Here is a 21,189-nt window from a genome sequence, read left to right as displayed (position 1 = left end):
CGTCGTATATTGAAGACGTTCTGGCTCTCTGTCGCCGTGCCCAAAGTGACATGACGGAGGCCAATCGCATCCGTCACATACTGAAAGGCGTGAACTCTGTAGCATGAAGAATTGTAGCAACAAGAATTGCGAGCCCTAATCCGCACCATTGTCAGAGAGGAACTCCGCGGTCTTGTTCCGGGCAACACAGCCATTTCGCCTGTCCGCTCTCCTCCTCCCAACCTGCGTGAAATTATCAAGGACGAAGTGGCATCGATGACAAGCGTCGCACGTGCCCCGTCTCCTGTACACTTTCGCATGCCTTCGTACGCAGAAGTTGCATCACGGGCCCCTGCACCAATGTCATCTGCGCCTGCAGGCGTTCCGTGCGACCATTTGGCTTCGATGGCAGCACAAGCACAAGGGCAACCACACTACTCTACCTGGCGACCTCCGCGCCCCGTCTGTTTCTACTGTGGCATACGGGGCCATATATCCCGTTTCTGCCGCCGCCGTCAGCAGGATGAACGACGTGGCTATTCTGCTTATGAAAGAGACTTTGCCCCAAGATCTGATGCTTACGCTCCAGCACCGTATCCATCCTCTTCACGTCGGTCGCCCTCACCTCCGTTGTCCCAAGCCATGCCTCGTCCTTATCGTTCACCTCGCCGCCGTTCTGCGTCACCATTTCGGCGTACGACATCACCCTTGCGTCCTGCACCGATCTCTCTGGACAGCCACTCGGAAAACTAGAAACTGCAGTTTTTGCAGGGGAAACTGCTCGTTATCGAAAAGTCACAACTCCTCCGTCTAGCCCAGCAAATTTACTGCCTCTTTGTGTGGAATGTGTTTGTGTTGACGCCCTTGTAGACACTGGAGCAGCAATTTCAGTCATTAACCGCGAATTGTGTTTTCGTCTATGGAAAGTGCAAACTCCTTATGTCGGTCCCATGTTATGCGGCGCTAATGACAATCCGATTTGCCCGACCGGACAGTGTACTGCGCGCGTTCTCATCGACGGAGTCCGCGACCATGTACAGCTGGCTGTGCTTTCTTCATGCGCTCATCAGATAATCTTAGGCTGGGACTTCCTATCGGCTTCGTCGGCTGTCATTTCGTGCGGTCAACCTCTCATTCGTATTACGGACACTGAGCTTTCTTCTGCTGCCGATTTTTCACCGCCCAACCTTGTCACAGCTGCGGATTTTATCCTGCCTTCAGGGCAAGAACGTGTACTTACGATCAGGTCACGAGTGGTTATAGATGGCGACGCGGTGGTTATACCTTGCCAGCGCTGTATTTCTCGAGGCATCGCCATCGCATCTTGTCTAGTGCGGTTCACACGTGGTTCTGCAAGCATCACCGCCTACAACACGACGCCAGAAGCCCCACTGCTGCCAGAGGGGACTACTGTTGCCAGCATTACCGAAGAAGCACCGGTATGTGTCGTCACTGTTTCAACTGACTCGTCATTTCCACGGTGTACGCCCGCGGAAGGTTCATCGCGTGCTCTAAAGGCCACCTTGAGTACAGATCTCAATCCGACCCAGACTGATGCCTTGCTGACCATATTAATGAAACACAACACTTGCTTTGACGTTTGTTCCGATGGCCTGGGTCAAACAACAGTGGCAGCTCATCGCATCGACACAGACGGATCTCGTGTCATTCGTCGCCGCCCTTACCGTGTATCAGCTTCTGAACGCAAAGTTATAGAAGAACAAGTGAACGACATGCTCGCACGCAAGATTATCAGGCCTTCGGCAAGCCCGTGGTCTTCTCCTGTTGTGCTCGTTAAAAAAAGAATGACTCGGTGCGATATTTCGTTGATTATAGAGCGCTGAACAATATTACTCGTAAGGACGTCTATCCTATGCCTCGGATCGACGACGCTCTTGATACTTTACAAGGTGCCGAGTACTTTTCGAGCCTCGACTTGCGCTCTGGTTATTGGCAGATCCCGATGCACGAGTCCGATAAAGAGAAGACTGCATTTTCCACACCTGATGGACTCTGAATTCAATGTAATGCCTTTTGGCCTCTGCAATGCCCCAGCCACATTCGAACGAATGATAGATACGGTACTGCGTGGATTAAAGGTACTGCGTGGATACGGCACTGCGTGGATTACCTGGACGACATCGTCATCTTTTCGTCCAGCTTCTCACAGCACCTGGAACGGCTAGACGAAGTTCTTACCTGTCTAGCTAAGGCCGGTCTCCAACTAAACACTAAGAAGTGTCGGTTTGCCATCCGCAGCATCAAGGTATGAGGTCACGTTGTCAGCAGACATGGCATTGAGCCCGATCCCGACAAGGTTGCTGCAGTACTGCACTTTCCTACACCAACCACACCTAAAGACCTTCGCAGCTTCCTCGGCTTAGCGTCGTACTTCCGCCGCTTTGTGCGTGATTTCGCCACTACTGCAGCTCCTTTGCACAAGCTGTTGAACGCGAGCGCACCTTTTGTCTGGTCGGATGAATGCGAAGCCGCTTTTCACACTCTCAAGCGATGCCTCACATCGCGGCCAGTGCTTCGGCATTTCGACCCTGCAGCGTCTACTGTCCTACACACTGACGCAAGTGGACATGGCATCGGTGCCGTCCTGCTGCAGCGGAATCACGCTTCCGAAGAACCAGTCGTGGCCTACGCGAGCCGCACTCTTTCTCCTGCTGAGCGAAATTACAGCATCACCGAACAAGAATGCCTCGCCGTCGTGTGGTCCGTACAAATATTTCGCCCTTATTTATACGGCCGGCATTTCACAATAGTCACTGAGCATCATGCTCTGTGTTGGTTATCGTCTCTCAAGAATTTGTCGGGACGCCTTGGCCGTTGGGTACTGCGTTTGCAAGAGTATGACTACAATGTCATATATAGGTCGGGTCGGCAACACCAAGGTGCTGACGCTTTGTCGCGGTGCCCGCTCTCGCCAAGCGCCCAAGTGTCGCCTTCAATCTGTTCATCACCGACCAGCCAAGTGACCAAGCAGACGACCGTTAGTCCGATAGAGTCCGCTGCCTCAGTGGACATTCTTTCATCCACAGATCTCACCTCGTTCCAACATGCAGATACATACTGCCGCACAATCATCGATCGGCTTACTGGCTTATCCCGTGCCCCAACAGCCGCTTAAGACGACAGCTTGAACGTTTTAAACTTCGAGATGGAACGCTATGTAGTCAAATTTACCACCCTCTCGGTGACCAACGGGTTGCAGTCGTCCCTCGTTCACTTCGTCTACAGCTTTTACAAGCCCTGCACGACGACGCGACAGCTGGCAACTTGGGTTTTCACAAAACTTACGAGCGCATCAAAACTCGGTGCTTTTGGCTTGGCCTCTCAACAAGTGTGGCCAAGTACGTCGGTTCCTGCGCGTCATGCCAACACCGAAAACGTACCACATCTCTTCCCGCGGGCACTTTACAACCTCTGCCGTGCCCGTCCGCTCCCTTTGACTTCGTGGGCATCGACTTATACGGACCCCTCCCGCTTACGCCAGCCGGTCACCGCTGGATTGTTACTGCCGTGGACCACCTAACTCGCGTGACGTGGTCGTGACGTCGACAAAGACAGCAGTCAGCACGTCCGAGATGAAACTGTTTATTGGGCCGAACTTGTGGCCGGGAAACTGAAGGTCAAACTACAGCAATACACTGATAGCGTCGAACAGAGCGTCGACCGTCGATCAACTGACAAGCGGTCAAGCGAGTCGGCTTTTATACAGGCGCTATCGAACTTTCCAGCGATATCGCTGGTGGCGGCGTAATCTCTCGACAAAGCTGGAACATTCGCGTGCGGCGCGCAACCTTAACAAAACAATCTACAGTGATCGGGAAGCTTCGCGAACAATGTGGCGCGGTTTGCGCTGAGCGTTGCTGACAGTCTTGGGGGGTTTAGCTTCAACTCGTGAAACATAAGACACGCGGCAATGCCTCCCTCTGAAAAAGCATCGTCCCGATGCTTAAAAACAGAACATGAATACATGCAATACTAAAGAAAACTAATAAAGAAAGCAAACAGAGTCCTCTGGTGCGTTAACGTGCATAGTACGGTTTAAGGCGCACCACATGCACGACCTCAGGTCGAGCTCGGCGCCTCTGACAGTTCGTGATGCCATCAGGCACAACCTCGTAGTCGAGTACGCCGAGACGTCGAAGTACCCTGTACGGTCCGAAGTATCGACGCATAAGCTTCTCGCTCACTCCTCGTCGTCGTATTGGTGTCCAGACCCAGACACGGTCGCCGAGCTGGTACTCCACGAAGCGTCGTCGAAGATTGTAGCGACGGCTGTTGGTGTTCTGCTGGTTCTTGATGCGCAGGCGGGCGAGCTGTCGAGCTTCTTCGGCACGTTGTAAGTAAGCGGCGGCGTCGAGATTTTCTTCGTCGGTGACGTTCGGTAGCATGGCGTCGAGCGTCGTCGCCGGGCTCCTTCCGTAGACCAACTTGTACGGCGTCATCTGCGTCGTTTCTTGGACGGCCGTGTTGTAAGCGAAGGTCACGTACGGAAGGACGGCGTCCCATGTCTTGTGCTCAACGTCGACGTACATGGCCAGCATATCGGCGATGGTCTTATTAAGACGGTCGGTGAGGCCATTGGTCTGCGGGTGGTAGGCGGTGGTGCGACGGTGGCTCGTCTCGCTGTATTTGAAGATCGCCTGAGTGAGGTCCGCAGTAAAGGCGGTACCTCTGTCTGTGATGAGGACCTCTGGGGCGCCATGACGCAATGCGATGTTCTCCACGAAGAACTTGGCTACCTCGGCCGCACTGCCTTTGGGCAAGGCCTTTGTCTCGGCGTAGCGGGTGAGGTAGTCAGTTGCTACGACGATCCACTTGTTGCCGGAAGTCGACGTCGGGAACGGCCCCAGTAGGTCCATCCCGATTAGTTGGAACGGCCGGTGAGGTGGTTCGATTGGCCGCAGGAGTCCCGCTCGCCTAGTCGGCGGTGTCTTCCGTCGCTGGCAATCTCGGTAAGTCTTAACGATGTTCTGACGTCGGCAGCAAGGCGTGGCCAGTAGTATTTTTCCTGTATTCTGACGAGCGTGCGAGAAACACCGAGGTGTCCAGCCGTCGTGTCGTCGTGTAGGGCCTGCAGGACTTCTGGTCGCAATGATGAGGGCACGACAAGAAGGTAGTCGGCTCGAAGTGGCGAGAAGTTCTTCTTCAGGAGAACGCCGTTCCGCAAGAAAAACGACGGCAGTCCTCGCTTGAATAACTTCGGAACATCGGCGGTCTTGCACTCGAGGTACTCCATAAGGCCCCCAAGTTCCGCGTCGCTCGTTGCCTTTCGGCGAAGTCATCGGCACTTATAATTCCGAGGAAGCAGTCATCGTCGTCGTCTTGCGGCGGCGCGTCGACGGGGGCACGAGACAGGCAGTCGGGATCAGAGTGTTTTCGTCCGGACTTGTACACGACGGTAATGTCGAATTCTTGCAGTCGTAGGCTCCACCGTGCGAGGCGACCTGAAGGGTCCTTCAGGTTAGCTAGCCAACACAAGGCGTGGTGGTCGCTCACAACTTTGAAGGGCCGGCCGTAGAGATAGGGGCGAAACTTCGATGTAGCCCAGATGATGGCCAGGCACTCCTTTTACGGTTGTGGAATAGTTTATTTCTGCCTTTGATAGCGACCGGCTAGCATAACTGATGACCCTTTCCAGCCCGTCAGTCTTCTGCACGAGGACGGCGCCGAGTCCTGCGCAGTTTGCGTCGGTGTGGATTTCTTCGTCGAAATGCGCTAGTATCGGAGGCATCTGAAGGCGTCGTTTCAGTTCTTGAAATGCCTCGATTTGCGCCGTTTACCACTTGAATGGCACGTCGGTCTTCGTGAGGTGCGTTAGTGGCTCGGCTATTCGTGAAAATTCCTTGACGAAGCGTCTGTAGTAGGCGCACAAGCCGAGAAAACGGCGAACAGCCTTCTTATCGGTGGGTGGCGGGAAGGCAGCGATGGCAGCTGTTTTGCGCGGGTCCGGGCGAACACCATCTTTGCAGATCACGTGACCCAAAAACAAGAGCTCCTCGTACGCGAAGCGGCACTTTTGCGTTGTGTAATCGATCCAGGGCGTCGTCTATCCGGGGAAGGGGATACACGTCCTTCTTCGTCACTTTGTTCAGGCGACGATAATCGACGCAAAAACGTAGTGTTCCATCCTTCTTCTTTACTAGCACCACGGGAGATGCCCACGGACTCTTCGACGGCTGGATGATGTCGTCGCGTAGCATTTCGTCGACCTGTTTCTTAACAGCCTCGCGTTCTCGCGTCGAAACTCCGTACGGGCTCTGACGGATTGGTCGGGCACCTTCTTCTGTTACGATGCGATGTTTCGCGACTGGGGTCTGTCGAATTCTTGACGACGACGAAAAGCAGTCCTTGAATTGCAAGAGCAGGGCTTGAAGCTGGTCTTGCTTGTGCTTCGGGAGGCTCGGGTTGACGTCGAAATCTGTTTGGGGATCTCGATCCTTCGAAGCAGGTTCGGTAGCATCAAAGAAGGCGAAAGCATTGCTGGCATCCACGAATTCGTCGATGTAGGCGACCGTCGTACCTATGTTTATGTGCCTATATTCGTGGCTGAAGTTTGTCATCACTACCTTTCCTTTGCCATCGCGCAGCTCGGCTATGCCTTTTGCGACGCAAATCTGACGGTTCCGAAGCAGGTGCTGATCGCCCTCGACGACGCCTTCCAGGTCTGCTGATTTCTGAGTGCCGACGGAAATTATGACGCTGGAGCGAGGGGGAATGATGACCTGGTCTTCCAGCACATTCAAGGCCTCTTTTTCTGGCGGCGTGTACGGCGGTAGTGCTTTTTCTGTGGATAATGTTATCGACTTTGATCTCAGATCGATGACTGCACCATGAATGCTTAAGAATTCCATACCAAGAATGGCATCTCTCGAGCAACGCGGTAGGATTACGAAGTTCGCGGGATAAATCCGGTTGTAAATGGTGAGTCTCGCTGTGCAGACTCCCTCCGGCGTTAGGAGGTGACCTCCAGCGGTCCGGATTTCGGGGCCTTCCCAGGCTGTCCTAGCTTTCTTCAGCTTCGTGGCGAACTGTCCACTGATGACTGAATAGTCGGCTCCGGTGTCGACGAGGGCTGTGACGCTGTGGCCGTCGATAAGAACGTCGAGGTCGCTAGTTCGTCGTCTTGCGTTGCAGTTAGGTCGTGGCGTCGGGTCACGGCGACGTCGGTTTGTTCCGCTTCTTCCACGTTGCGTTGTCAGGTCCACTTCGGTCCGCGAGGCTTCGTCGTCAGGGCTCTGTCTGGTTCGCGTCGGGTCTTCAAGGTTTCGTCGTGGCGTCGTCGTCGGCGGCGGAAGATCTTCGATGTTTCGTCGTACAGCAACCGCACCTCTATCGGTTGCTGCCCTTAGTTTTCCGGATACGGGCTAGGCGACCGGCCCCGGAATGGGCCGGTGTACTGGCGGCGTTGGGGAGAGGCGTAGCGGCCTGGCGACGGCGATCGGGAAGGTCCTCGGGGGGTCCACTGCGCTCCTGCCAGATAGTCGGCGATGTCACGTGGTCGTTCACCCTGCTGTGGACGCGGCGCGTCGATGGCGAACCCGCGCAGTCACATCCGTCGATACTGGCAGCGGCGGTAGGTGGGGCCGGCTTCTCCGCAGTGGTAGCAGAGTGGACGATGGTCGGGGGCGCGCCAAACGTCGGTCTTCCTCGGCGTGTATCGCTGGCCGGTTGGCGGGCGGTATGGCGTCGGTGGTGGCGGCGGCGGTGCCTGGCGGTGGAACTGCTGGGGCGGCGCGGCGTCTTGACGCGGGCGAGAAGGGGGGGCGTTGCGTCGGGCTGCAGCAGCATAACTCATTGCTTGAAGCTGCGGCGGTGCCGGCTGAGGAACACCCAGTGACTCTTTAATTTCCTCGCGGACAATGTCTGCGATCGAATCCACTTGAGGCTGCGGCGAAGGTAACAGCTTGCGCAACTCCTCCCGCACGACCGCTCGGATGGTTTCGCGCAAGTCGTCGGAGGCTAGTGAGTGCACTTCGGAATAGGTTGCAGACAGCGGCGAGCGGTTTTACTGTTTCGTCCGCATGTCCAGTGTCTTTTCAATAGTCGTAGCCTCGGTGAGGAATTCGGCGACCGTCGTGGGCGGGTTGCGGAGAAGTTCCGCGAAAAGTTCTTGTTTGACACCCCGCATGAGCAGGCGAACTTTTTTGTCTTCCGCCATCGCAGCGTCGGCCTGACGGAAAAGTCGAGTCATCTCTTCCGTGAAGATGGTGACGTTTTCGTTTGGCAGCTGCACCCGGGTCTCCAGCAAAGCAGCGGCCTTTTCCTTGCGGACGATGCTCGCGAAGGTATTGAGAAACGTCGCCCGCAAGAGGACCCAGGATTGAAGGCTCGATTCATGGTTCTCGAACCACGTCTTCGCGGCGTCTTCTAAGTAGAAGTAGCGGTGGCGCAGCTTCTCTTCACTGTCCCAGTGGTTGAAGGCGGCGACTCGCTCGTACGTCTCCAGCCAGCTCTCCGGGTCTTCAAACGACGATCCACGGAAAGTTGGTGGCTCCCTTGGCTGTTGCATCACTACCGTTGTAGGGGGCAGGGGGTCTGTCATCGTCTCGGCGGTAGATGTGACGGTCTTCGGCTGCCTGGCGTTTTCAGGAAGGAGCCCGTACTCGGGTTGTAGTCCCTTCTGCCGGCGGCTGGTTCGAGGATCCGGGTTGACCTTAGAGTCGTCTTCTTCTTCGCGGCTTGGGCTTGGGTCAGCGCTCCGCGGTGGCGTCCGGATCATCAAGCAGCACCTCCACCAGATGTCACGTGGTCGTGACCTCGACGAAGACAGCAGTCAGCACGTCCGAGATGAAACTGTTTATTGGGCCGAACTTGTGGCCGGGAAACTGAAGGTCAGACTACAGCAATACACTGATAGCGTCGAACAGAGCGTCGACCGTCGATCGACTGACAAGCGGTCAAGCGAGTCGGCTTTTATACAGGCGCTATCGAACTTTCCAGCGATATCGCTGGTGGCGGCGTAATCTCTCGACAAAGCTGGAACATTCGCGTGCGGCGCGCAACCTTAACAAAACGATCTACAATGATCGGGAAGCTTCGCGAACAATGTGGCGCGGTTTGCGCTGAGCGTTGCTGACAGTCTTGGGGGGTTTAGCTTCAACTCATGAAACATAAGACACGCGGAAATATTATGGGTGTGAATTATGGGACCGGATTGAATAGTGTTTGAATAGCAAGACATCCATTTTGAAAGCAACCCTAGAGTGGTAATGAAAGAAACAGCCCCAGAATTTCACAACATGTCATTTAAAAGAAACACAAACTAGCTTTAACAAATGAACGTTACCATTAGCTTTAACCCACAAAAAATATACCACAGTTATGTAAATTGAGGGAAGTTGGTATGCAGAAAGAAATAGAACCTTAGAAATATTTTGTACCTGTAGGTTAAAATACAGCCGTGAATATACAGTATTCAAGGTGGCACTTTATGAAAAGCTTTTGAAAAGAATCATATGTAAATATTGATAATATTGTCCCGTATGGCACGTACGTGAAGTCGACCGACAACACAGGAACAAAAAAACGTACTTTATTCGTAGTGAACTTGTGCCCCCCTCAAAGAAAAACAAAGACCGCTCAGCGGCTTCGCCGCAAGCGTGCCTCTTGTGGCGAGCGACCGTCTACAGAAAAGAAGAATGAATGCTGTTCACTCCCCGCAGCTGGTTTTTAAGACAGTGACATGAGACCATTCACCGCCCACCTACTGTCTATCACGGAATTCGATAAGACGTGCACGTCATCATTTAGGGCAGCTACCCTGAGCGAGTATGAAAAACGCAAGGAAAAGCAACAGCCGTTATCGCGCGATAAACCGCTTAACGATACGCTCGTGGCAATATTCATGAGTCAACAACATGTTCAATGTAATAATGAAGATAGTGGATTGATGACCCTGTCGTTTCGGCGACCTTGGAGTAAAAAAAGCAAGGCCTTCAATTGTTGGAAGTTAAGCGCTGTGTTCGCGTCTATGTCCACTCAATTTTTATTCTTTATTGCAGCTGCAGATAAAACATAAATGAGCTTCTCTTAGTTGCTTTCGTTGGACAGAGAAGAAAGAAAAGAAAAAAAAAGCAATGAACGGTACGGTTTGCCGCAAATAGAACACATTTATCACGGGGTCATCCTAGTACGTGCCAGTGAGGTCACTTATATTGGGGCTAGTTACAGCTGCCGCAAGCGAAGTCGGCGATCACGTGAACAGCCGTGTTCTCAGCGGAACAAGCAGACGCCCCGACACGCGTCATCTTGCCGGCTTGGATAGCGCACCGGCTAGAAACATGGGCCGTCTTGATACCACGCTTCCGCCCCGGGGCCCCATCACTGAGTGCCACAACTCGGAGTCCTACAGCCGCAGGGAGCTCATGAATCCGGCGGGCTACGCTAATCACGAGACCTACCTGTGGCAGCTGGACCAGTCGGCACTGGATCGGACCGAGTTCCTCGCGCAGCCTCAGGCGCACCACCAGCACCTGGACGTGGGATGCGGCACCGGCGGTTTCACCTTCCGTGCCCTCCAGCCGCTTAGCCGCCCGGCTAGGAGAATCATGGGCGTCGACGTGTCCCCTTCGATGCTAGAGTTCGCTCTCCGCCACAACAGCCAAGTGAGCGCAATTTGCACGGGGATGCGTTAAGATTGATGAAATCGGCGCACATGTATTGGACACTTGTCTATGGTAGTAAGAGTGCCTCATTATATACTTGTCCCGACGAAGGGGCAATGCCATTTTTAACACGAAAGTGTTTTCTGCCAGGGTCCACCAGGGCTCCACTGACGTATTTTCGTCACGGGTATGACGCTGTGAAATATAAAGACTAACAGATAGCAAAGAAAAAAAAAACTAGAACAAAACGTCCCGTCACCTGGAGTCGAACTTACGACCCCTCGCTCCGCAGCGCGCGGCGCGAAACAATCAGGCCACAGACGGCACGTTCTTGGCCATGCTACGGCGGTATATACGCAATTTGCCGGTGGCGGTACTCAGAGATCGGTGGTACATCAGCGTGTTTTCGTTATCACTAGCGGCATGGCGCGAAGAACTCGAAAAGCGCGCTTTAGAGATCGACGCCCCCGCGTCGCGATGAGTGTGCGCCTCTACAGCGCGTCGTCGCTCGTACGCGCGCTTATCTCTTGATAGCGGTAGTTTGTACGTCTTGTGCTCTCGCCGCAAGCTTGCGTTGAGAGCACGAAGGTCACTTCACTCACTACAGCGGTCGCTTTTTCGAAATGAGCGCGCTGCTCACACTAAAATATGTTACAACTGTGACAGTTCGCGCTCATCCTGTGTATGTTCGTTCCGTGGGTCCTTTCTTCTTAAGCAGCGCGTTGTAAGTTTCGAGCTGCTTGCCGTTCTTCCCGTGACATTACAATTTGTTGCTTTAGCATTAATTCCTTTGCCTCCGGGGCGAATGAATCCACAACAAACGCTCAACTACGTCTGTGAAGACACGTTTCACTTTCGTGTTATACCGATTCCTATGACAGACGGATGAGCCATTTTTTTCCCGCTGTTTTACAACACTTTGTATGCGCTTTACATACAGAGTAGTGCTTCCACAACGTAAGAATTCCGTGGTATGTTCGACCAAAGAACTAGTCTGCATCTTGCTTCTCCGCCTTCGTGGTCCAGAAACATCGTTCGCAAGCGCTACTTGACGATGACGTATAAATATTACTTGTATGCGCTGCTTGCAGAATAACAGCTCACTCATGGCAGTACGGCCGCTAATGATTTGCAGTCGTTTTCCGCTAATTAAGCACGGAAGTACCTATTTGAGGTAAACGGAACACGCAGGATTCGGAGAAGAGCTCCGAGGTCGGTCCTAATTGATCGCGTTGCCATCAACGCCACATAATAGTTTAGTATAAAAAGTCAGTTTCCCCCCAAGGGCTAAGCAATGATTGTTATAGCACGAAATTGAAATGTCAAGCGAAGGACGAGAAGCAGCTCGATACTTGTAACGCGCCGCCGAAGCACAAAGAACGGAGCGCGAAAAGAACGCACAGGCAGGTACAGGGCAAGCATGAACCAACAACTCTCACAGTTGTTGCGTCTTCGTGCTTGATCAACGCGCTGCAAGTGTCGACAATGAAGAATCAGACGCTCTTAGATAATGCTTTTTCTTTTAAACTGCGGCGCGTGGAGTGATTCCCTGCGTCTCCTGCCACATGAGGGCGTCTTATGTAAGGTGTACCCGGTGTGTTTGTTTTTTTTTTCCCTTCCACATCCGAGTGGGTACAGAAAAGGGCCACTTTGCCGTGCGCGTCCTATGGGCAGTTTTCAAAGAAAAAGGAAATCAGGAGCGTTGCGTAATAGAAAACATGCTCAAGTCCGTCCGAGGTTTGCTTACCACCAGCGGTAAATGAACTCGCCGTTATTTCGCCGGCGCATGCATGGGGCAAGGTATAGTTGTCTAATGCAGCGGGCTGGGGAGCGAGGGTTAGACGGTTGGAATCCCAGGTCAGGTGCTTCGGAATTTTTCTTCTCCCTTATTTTTCTTTATGCCTTTTTATATATATACATACATATACATATCCGGGACATGACGGCGATGGCTAAAATCAGCCGAGAGTGTCCATATAACTGCAATCTCCAATAATAAACTTTGTTTGTCCAACGACACGTGGTAGGAGATGGAAATATAACTGAGATAGACGAAAAAATAACTGAAGACGATTAATATATATGAAGGAGGGTATGCAAATGCGTCACGGGGTTGTTCTTCCAGCCATTCAGTATTATAGTTCTTCTGCAGAGTGAGTGTACTCCCTCTGAATAGCATGAAAATATTTATATTTGGGTGAGTACACCATTCTCATGTGGCTTTGTCCAGCAGTGGAGAGAGATTATCTTGCCTGAAATTCTGGTTAAAATATTGAGACAATGCCTATATTTGTTGAATAGCATCGGAATATTGTAGCCCGCCAAGCTGCTGTTTATCAGTATAAGAGTAGATTGTGAAGTCATAATCTGCAATTGCCTGACATCATAACACATCTACACTCAAGGTGAAATATTTCGAACACTAAAATATAGTTACGATCAATTTTCCGCATTTTTAATTCCTTGACATTAGTCTATCGGCCCTTGTCGTCCATGTTTTACTCTCCTACTAATACAATAATTATTCCTCGCTAGCCTCATTCACTGTGCAGTCTTATTAGCCTATATTCGTGACAGTGCCTTCGTATATCAGATTAAAGTGAAATTGGGCTTGCATACATAAGCAGCCTTTGACCCCTTATGCGACGGCTGGTGACAAACTTGACGATAAATCCTCCTTTGAGTGCATGCATAGAGAGGAAAGACCCATAAGCACGGCGCAGCGGGGGAGGCAGAAGAGGGGCTACCTTCTCGACAGCACCGAGCGCCAGGCCGGGGGCACTGGTTCCGATTTTCAGTCCCATTTACCTTACCCTAGTTCAGTGTAGCCAAACATGTTCAGCCTAGTTAACCGACCTGCCTTTTCGTGCGACCAATCTCACATATTCATGTGCTTCTATATCAGTTCGTGTATATTGTAATATTATTTTCGTCACTCTTTCAACTATTAGGGACATGTAGTGCGGCAGCACGACGGTTATTTGTGTGGCTACCTTGGCGATGAGGTCCAAAGCTTCCTTCATTGCGATAGTAATTACAGGGACACGCAGGACCAATACATAAAATCATAACTGAAGCAATGAAACATGAAAAAGTCGCCGTTTCGCAGCAAGGTCAAAGCACTGAATGCGATAGCAATAGATTGGAATGTTATGGGCACCGTGCATACGTTAGGAGCCGCCACAGTCGCGCGCTGCCTCCAGCGCCAAAGCGGCCACGGCAGCAGATCTGGCGGGATAAGGGAGCACACAACGCAGGCGGCGGCAAGCCACTGCGCCGTGCTTTGGTGCTTCGCTTGAGGTGTTTCCTTTCCCGTTTGCTTCCAAAAGACGTCAAATTGTTAGCAGCTGTCCGAGAACGCAGCGTTAGCGCGGGTGCTTCTTTTCGCCAGACCTCGTGTATCCTCAGGCGAACGCAGCAACATTAAATGCATGAGCTGGCGTAAGACAACGGAGGTGACGAGCCCGTTGAGCGAAACTGCGCACGTATAACGCGGGCCGCCTCGCTCACTAAACAATCACAGCTTATCACCCTCGGGCTAACGCGGCAGCGAACTCAGCAGCAGCTTGAAACTGGCGATACCAGCAATTGCATTGTCACGGCCACTGAATGAAAAAACGCTTTCCATCGAACGGCCATGGCGCTGCATTCACTGCGCCGACTTAATCAGTGCAGCCGAGTTCGTCGTCGTGGCTCGTGTTTTGCTGCCATGGCACTGAAAAGCGTGTCAGTCATTATTACGTTTGGATTCAGAGAGCTGCGTGATATAGTTTCGTCCGAGGAGCTAATCTGAAGAAGGGCAGGGACCTCCTCGAAGCGGGGCACGTTCACGGCGTCGTGGAAGGGGTGTTGCACGGCAGATCAACAATCACGGGCAAATGCAACCCCAGAAAAAAAAATCTATTTAGAAAATTCACTTGTGTCGTCGAACGAGTGCGATCCACCGTTCACGCCGATTCCGTTCATATTCTCTAAATGGAAACCGGTAAAAACGCGTGTCCGGAGAATTCCTGTAGGTGTTATTGCACCCAACAACGCAGCCATTATTCCTGGAGTTCGGCATTCCTACGAACAGCGGAACCGGCACAAAACGAACTGCCCGCGAAAATCGCGGAGCGATGTTGTATGCTATATTATTCTTATCGTCCACCACCTGCGGCTGACTGATCGCGTCGATAACGCGGACGTACCGTCGCTCTGGTCACTAGCCAAGCGCGAGAAGCACGAAAAGTGTAGTCATCGTAAAAGGCATAGTTCCTCGACTTCACCCCATTGCGAGCACGTCAGAGCATCCCGCCAAATCTGCGCTTCTTGCCGCTAGGGACGCCGAGCGGAGTTACGTCTGCACGGAGCCTATACGAAGTAAGGCTATCAACTAATTCCTTGAGGATCCAATATTTGGTAACTCTACAAAACGCTGGCCTATGGAAATACGGCCGCTCCAGGAAGCGAAGCGGTTTTCGTGCTGTCTGTCGCCTAAACGCGAAGCATTGAGCGCCCAGCACGCACAATGGTAGGAGGCGTCTACAGAGCAAGTACTACTGGTGACTGTTGATCAAAGTACGCAGTTGCTGCCCGAGCGACGCAGCCAATCACCGCCACAACATCATGCTCCTCCTCTCAACGGAGCCGGCAGCGCGCTTCACCACTGCTTGGGCCGCGCCCGTTTGCAGCTTTCACTCGCACACAGAACATAGGACACGCCGGGCAATGTTATCGGTTTGAGCTTGTTAAGGAACATGACGGCGACGGCAGAAATTCACCTCGAGTGTCCTTATAAGCGTTATCGCAATAAAAAAACTTTACTTTAGGGTGCACCGGAACCGTATTGAATATAATATATTTCATTTGACTTCGGAGCGCAACCCAAAAGAACAAAATGAGGGTTTTTGATTAATGTTGTCAACATTTCCTGGGTCTTTCCGTATCATATATTGGTTGGTATTATTGCAACTACTCGCAATCCTATTTAATTCACAATCGTAATGCGTGCACCATTATATCTTGTGGCATTTCTACTATGCACGGCGCAAGGCTATATTTTCGCTGCAGTACAACACTAAGTGATCCACTCGGAATAATGAATATTTGGCGTTTATGTTCTAACAAACATTTTAAAAATGGCGAGCGCTTGCTAAATATTGGTATGGCAAGCGATGCAATATATTTTCTAATGCATTAGGCAAGGTGCCTGTAGTTTCTCTCAGTAATATTGAATTATTTCCACCCACAACGCAAGTATATCAAAGAAGTGCGCAATAAGTTGTCTACTCAAACTAAATTCCAAGTTCGCAAACGTCAACGCAGTGTTGACTTCAGAGCGCAACCCAAAAGAACAAAATGAGGGTTTTTGGTTGAAATTGTCAACATTTCCTGGGTCTTTCCGTACCATATATTGGTTGGTATTATTGCAACTACTCGTAATCCTATTTATTCACAAGCGTAATGCATGCACCATTATATCTTGTGGCATTTCTAGTATGCACGGCAGATGAAAGTGCTGTTATAGTGTTAGCTACACTGGCTGAGCCAGAGTGGTTTCGCGTGCGCGCACAAGAACCGTGATGCGCATGCGCGAGGAGCAGTGATGCCACGCAGCTGGTGCACCGAAGCCGCCACCTTCGCGCACTCCGACGTCGCCGCGCGCGACTCCCTGATCTGCGCATTCAAGAGTAGTGACGTCATGGCCACGGAAGAAGGCGCGGGCGCAGCTGGGCGCCTTCGCTGCGCAGTCGCCGTCTGACATTGCCCTGCAGCCGCTTGGTAACGCCTCTGGATGGTGGTTGCCAGTGTGGTATAGCCATGGAGAAGGAGAGCGCAAATGCTGCTCACCGGCGCAGAAGAGCGGAGAAGCTCAACTCATCGAATCCCTAAGTAGTTGCCTGGCAATTTGCGGTCGAGCGTAGGAACAACGAACGGCACAAGGCTAAAAAGCTAAGAATAATCAGTTGAACCTTAGCTAACGCTACGTATATCCTGGCATAGCCGAGCTAAGCCACTGCAAAATTTTCTTGTGACCGTTTGCAAAACCTACGAACAAATTCAATCTTTATGCTCTTGTATTCTACACAGCGGCAAGCACCGCGCCCCTCATGCAGGATGTATTGAAGGTTTCTACCACATGGAATGCTGTACGTTCTCTTTTTTTCTTAACTTGCCATGTTTTTGTTAAATGCATTGTGCCGTCCTGTGAGACGGCTGTACCTATGCTGTGTACGGCCAACTCTGACGCCGCATTTCAGGCTTACACAAACAAATCAATGGTCGCATTCGCGAAGCAGACCAAGGGCGCCCAGTCGTTACATTTGCACGTCAGCAGCAAAGCCCGTTGGTTTACTTTAAATAGCAAGCTGTTGTTTGGTGTCAGGATATTATTTGCATGCATAGACACTTCGACGCACAAGATTTTGTCGATTTCTGAGGCTCGGTACTGTTGCGACACCGCAGGGATCTATTGCCTACGAGCTCCTGGATATCGCCTCGCCTACGGAAGTGTCCGCCTTCGTCACCAAGAATGGACAGTTCCAGCGTGTCTACTCCTTCCTCTGTTTCCACTTGGTGCCGGACCAGACGGTCGCATTCCGGAACATTAGCAACTTGATGGCGGCCGATGGTGAATGCCTGGTCACAGCTGGCGTCACCAACCCGGCCTTCGACGCCTGGCTGGATATTCACGCCATGCCTGAGTGGAAGCGTTATGTTACCGTAAGGCTCTATTTGTGTGCGCGGTCCCTGGTGATTCCTGGGGACAGCATGAGTATCGAACAATACTGATAACTACATAATACATGTTCTTTAGCAGTAGTAGAAAATTTATTTTACTGAAGGGTGTTAGGGCGATGGTGGGCCAGTCCCCCAACTCCAGGGCCCCACTGGGCTGTGCGGCTCACTAGGGTCTCGTGTACTTTTCGCTGTCTTTTCGCGAGGAGTATTCAATCATCTTGCGCAGGTTCGGCCTCGTTTTTTCTCAGCTAAAACATGCAATACGTAAGAGACAGCTATTTGTGTTTTTAACAGATGAGCTGTTTATGCCAGCAGTTGGTTGTAATCTGTCAACAGAAGGCTATCACCATGAGCCAGCGTGCGCTATGTTCGTCCTTTTCATCCTCTTCGTCCTCTTCTTTATCTCCTGCTTCGCTCACAGAACACGCGCACTGATTTGTACGGCCTGGGGTGGAATAACTCTGACCGGTGAGACAACGAGTACAGAGGGAGAGAAAGAAAGAGATAAAGAAACAAAGTAAGAAATTCAAAAAAATTTCTTGACGTGGCGGGATTCGAACTCGCATACCCATGATCCGAAGGTGAGCATCGTAACCACTCGGCTATCCAGGCACGCTAGCAAAGCATAAGATAGCCTCGTATACCAAGGGGGTGAGAAAGGGAAGTGAGAGTAAGGAGGATAGAAATGAGGAGGGGAAAGAGTAAAGCACAGAAGAGTATGAAGAGAAATAGAGAGAAAGAGAAACAGAAAGAGAAAGAGTGAGAATGAAAGATAGAAAGAGCGATAAATAGAAATATATAAATAGATAGAAAAAAAAATAAATTGAGATAAGCAGAGAAAATGAAGACAGAAAATGAATGATAGAGATGAAGAAAGAAAGAGAACAACAAAGAAACAAAGAAGGCCGCCCAGCTCCGCACTTCCTTCAGGCTAGGCACCACTAATGCGAAGCTGACCTAATTATTTTCACTGCTTTACGTTTTACTTTAATTCATTCAAAGTACGAAAGTAAAAATAAATTGCGTCAGCTTTTTCAAAACGGACAGAAGTTGTTAGGAATGATTTCACACAAATTTTAGTTGATCGCCTGTACTTGAATGCAGATGTAGTTTGTACGGGTTACGCATACATAAACTACCCGTATGTACGTATGTATGTATGTATGTATGTATGTATGTATGTATGTATGTATGTATGTATGTATGTATGTATGTATGTATGTATGTATGTATGTATGTATGTTGTGACGTGCCGTTGTGGCCGTCGGAATCTATGGGTTCCGAGGCGGCGTAAGAAAGACGACCGAACACATGGGAGACCAGGAAGGGACTGCCAGACCCTTTTCTTTATTCTTGGAAGCTGCCCGAGCACGCGCGAGCTCGGCGCCGATCTTCGTTTTCTTCGCGCGAAAGCGCTAGACACACACCGAGCGTCGTTTGCTGTCGCTCGTGACATGCCCGGATTTTGAAATAGTCGTCCCGACGTAATACATCACGTAACACTGAAACAGAAGATGGGTGAAACATAACTAAACTAACCTAAACAGTTCTATTTGTAGCTATTTACAAAAGTCAATCAGTCTTTCCACTTTCACGCACGAAAAAGTATACACAAACACTAATGATTATTTACACTTCATGGCACACATGTACACTCTAGTCCGAAGGATGAAGTTGATCGATCTGAGCAATGGGGCTCAGATAGGGTCCTTGAGGAGCACCAGTTAGCCTCTCTCAGACACAACGTCTTTGTGGTGCTTGTTGAAGTGCTCTTTTCGTTTTTCTGAAGACAGTCTGATGAACATGGCAGCGAGCTTTCTGGCTTTTTGCAGTCATTCACGCACTACCGCGAAATAGGTTGACTCTTCTTTGAGCTATTGAGGTTTCCGGCGACTGTAAACAACGTCTAGCGGCAGCACTGGGTCCCTACCGTACACCAAGAAGAATGGGGTTTGACGAAACGTGTCTTGGTACCCGGTGTTGTAGCCGAATGTAACATATAGGACAATACCGGCTCACTTTTCTCCCCTGGCGGCAGTCATGGCAATCATCTGGTTGATTGTCGTATTGGCCCTTTCGAACAAGCCGTTTGCGGCGGGGTGATATGCGGTCGCAGAAGAGCTGCGTCCCTCTGATGATCATTACAAAATGTTCCTCTTCAGATATGCGATGCCAGGCCACGGGAACTAACTTCGGTGATAAAGCTCGCTCCCTAACCAGGTAGACCTTGCGCAGCCTTTGAGGAACAGATACCGCAAAACTCTCCGAGCCCCAGTCGACGACGGCTCTTGAGGCCCGCAAGAAGTCGTCGCCTAAAAGGACTCCTTCGTGAGGTAACCGGGGAACAACGACAAAGTCATGCTGCAGTGTTTGGTCATCCACTGTTACCACAGCTCTGACTTGACCCAAATTTTGCAGGTGATGGCCGCTAGCTCCTACCAAACGTAGAGACGAAGGCCCTATGCTTAGTTTGAGTTTGGCAACTAGTGGTGCCGTAATCAAACTTTTGACAGCTCCAGAGTCTAGGATGTCTTTAATTGTTTGTCCGCTTATGGGGACACAAACCGAAAAAGTACCCGCTTCTGAGGCACACGACACCTGCTCAATTACTGGCGACTGCTCGTGGGTATTGGCGTCACCAGCTGTGCGTTTCCCCGCTGTTTTGAACTGGAAGATTCAAGTTCTTCCTGCCACTTCAAAAATTCTTCTGTTAGCGGCAGACGACACTGCGTGACAAAGTGACCACTTCTGGAGCAGTTCAAGCACAGTTTACGAATTATCGGGGCGTTTCCTTGGAAACTTTCAAAAACACGCGTCCCGGAATCAGTCGAATGCCGCAAAGGAAACGGCTTCCCATTTGTGTCTTCTTTTTTAGGCGCGTTTCTTTGTGCTACTTGATCATCTGAGGAACCGCTCAACTCCATACTATCCCTGCGCTGGCGATTGCGCAGGAGGTTTCGAAGCGAACGCTTCCAGTCAACGCGGCGTTTGGCGGACTGGGTTCTGGACGGACTCTCGCGTTCTTGCACAACCACAGTCTGAACACTTTCCTCAGAATTTCTGATCTGGTCAAAGCGCAGAAAGGAACTTATCATGTCGTCTAGCTGCCTAAAAGTCTTGTCGAAGAAATGTTTCTTTGCTTTAGGTGATAACGTAGGCATGATGGCTTGACACTTCTCTTGTTGTATTAAAGGGGTACTGACACAAAATTTCGCGGCCGAGATAGCCTGCTGGATCGATTCCCGTGTACGTGCGTGTACCATCTGCAAGATATCGACAGCGAATAAAGCTTGGAAGGTATTTTATATGAATTTTGAAATTCGCGAGCGCGATCCAGCATTATAGGCCGCACCTAGTGCATTGACACCCTCGGAGGTGACCCGAGGTGACCCCCCTACTTCCCCTACGTAACCGTTGCAGCCGGTACAAGTTACGATGACGTCGTAGCCGCCATTTCTGTTTTGACGCGCTTCCCGACGAATCGCTCCTCGCCAGCGGGTCAAACCTGAAGTGATTCGCCACGTCGAAAATTCCTTCGATCCCCGCCGCAAGAAAATCGTCGCCGTCAGACGACGATGAGCCCGACGACAACAGACCGCGCGGAAATCCGCCACCGTTCTGTGTGCTCACGTGACCGAGCGTTTCACTCGCTAGGTGGTGATAGTTGCACCCGGCGGCTTGCCGTTTTTGGAGCTCTGTCAAACCGAAACTGAGTCTGTGTCGGTAATGAGGAGCTTGTAATTAATTATCTGTCGCGCGCTGCAGCGAACGATGTGCCGTGTTATGATTAACAGGCCCCCAGCAACACACTGCAGCAAAAAAACGCGGGGCGAAAATTTTTGTGTCAGGACTCCTTTAAAGGATA

At 51.2% G+C, this 21,189-nt stretch overlaps 1 protein-coding gene across 1 annotated transcript; it reads left to right on the top strand.

The window, feature by feature from the left end:
* The first annotated feature begins 10,277 nt into the window (after positions 1–10,277).
* LOC125759109 (juvenile hormone acid O-methyltransferase-like) lies at positions 10,278–19,772 on the top strand. Its single transcript, XM_049417396.1, has 3 exons — positions 10,278–10,601; positions 17,049–17,306; positions 19,743–19,772. Exons 1-3 carry the CDS (start codon positions 10,278–10,280, stop codon positions 19,770–19,772), a joined length of 612 nt encoding a protein of 203 aa, XP_049273353.1.
* Positions 19,773–21,189: the final 1,417 nt, after the last annotated feature.

Source organism: Rhipicephalus sanguineus, chromosome 7 (assembly GCF_013339695.2).
Source record: "Rhipicephalus sanguineus isolate Rsan-2018 chromosome 7, BIME_Rsan_1.4, whole genome shotgun sequence".
Classification (NCBI taxonomy): Eukaryota; Metazoa; Arthropoda; class Arachnida; order Ixodida; family Ixodidae; genus Rhipicephalus; species Rhipicephalus sanguineus.
This window is presented reverse-complemented; position numbering and strand designations above follow the sequence as displayed.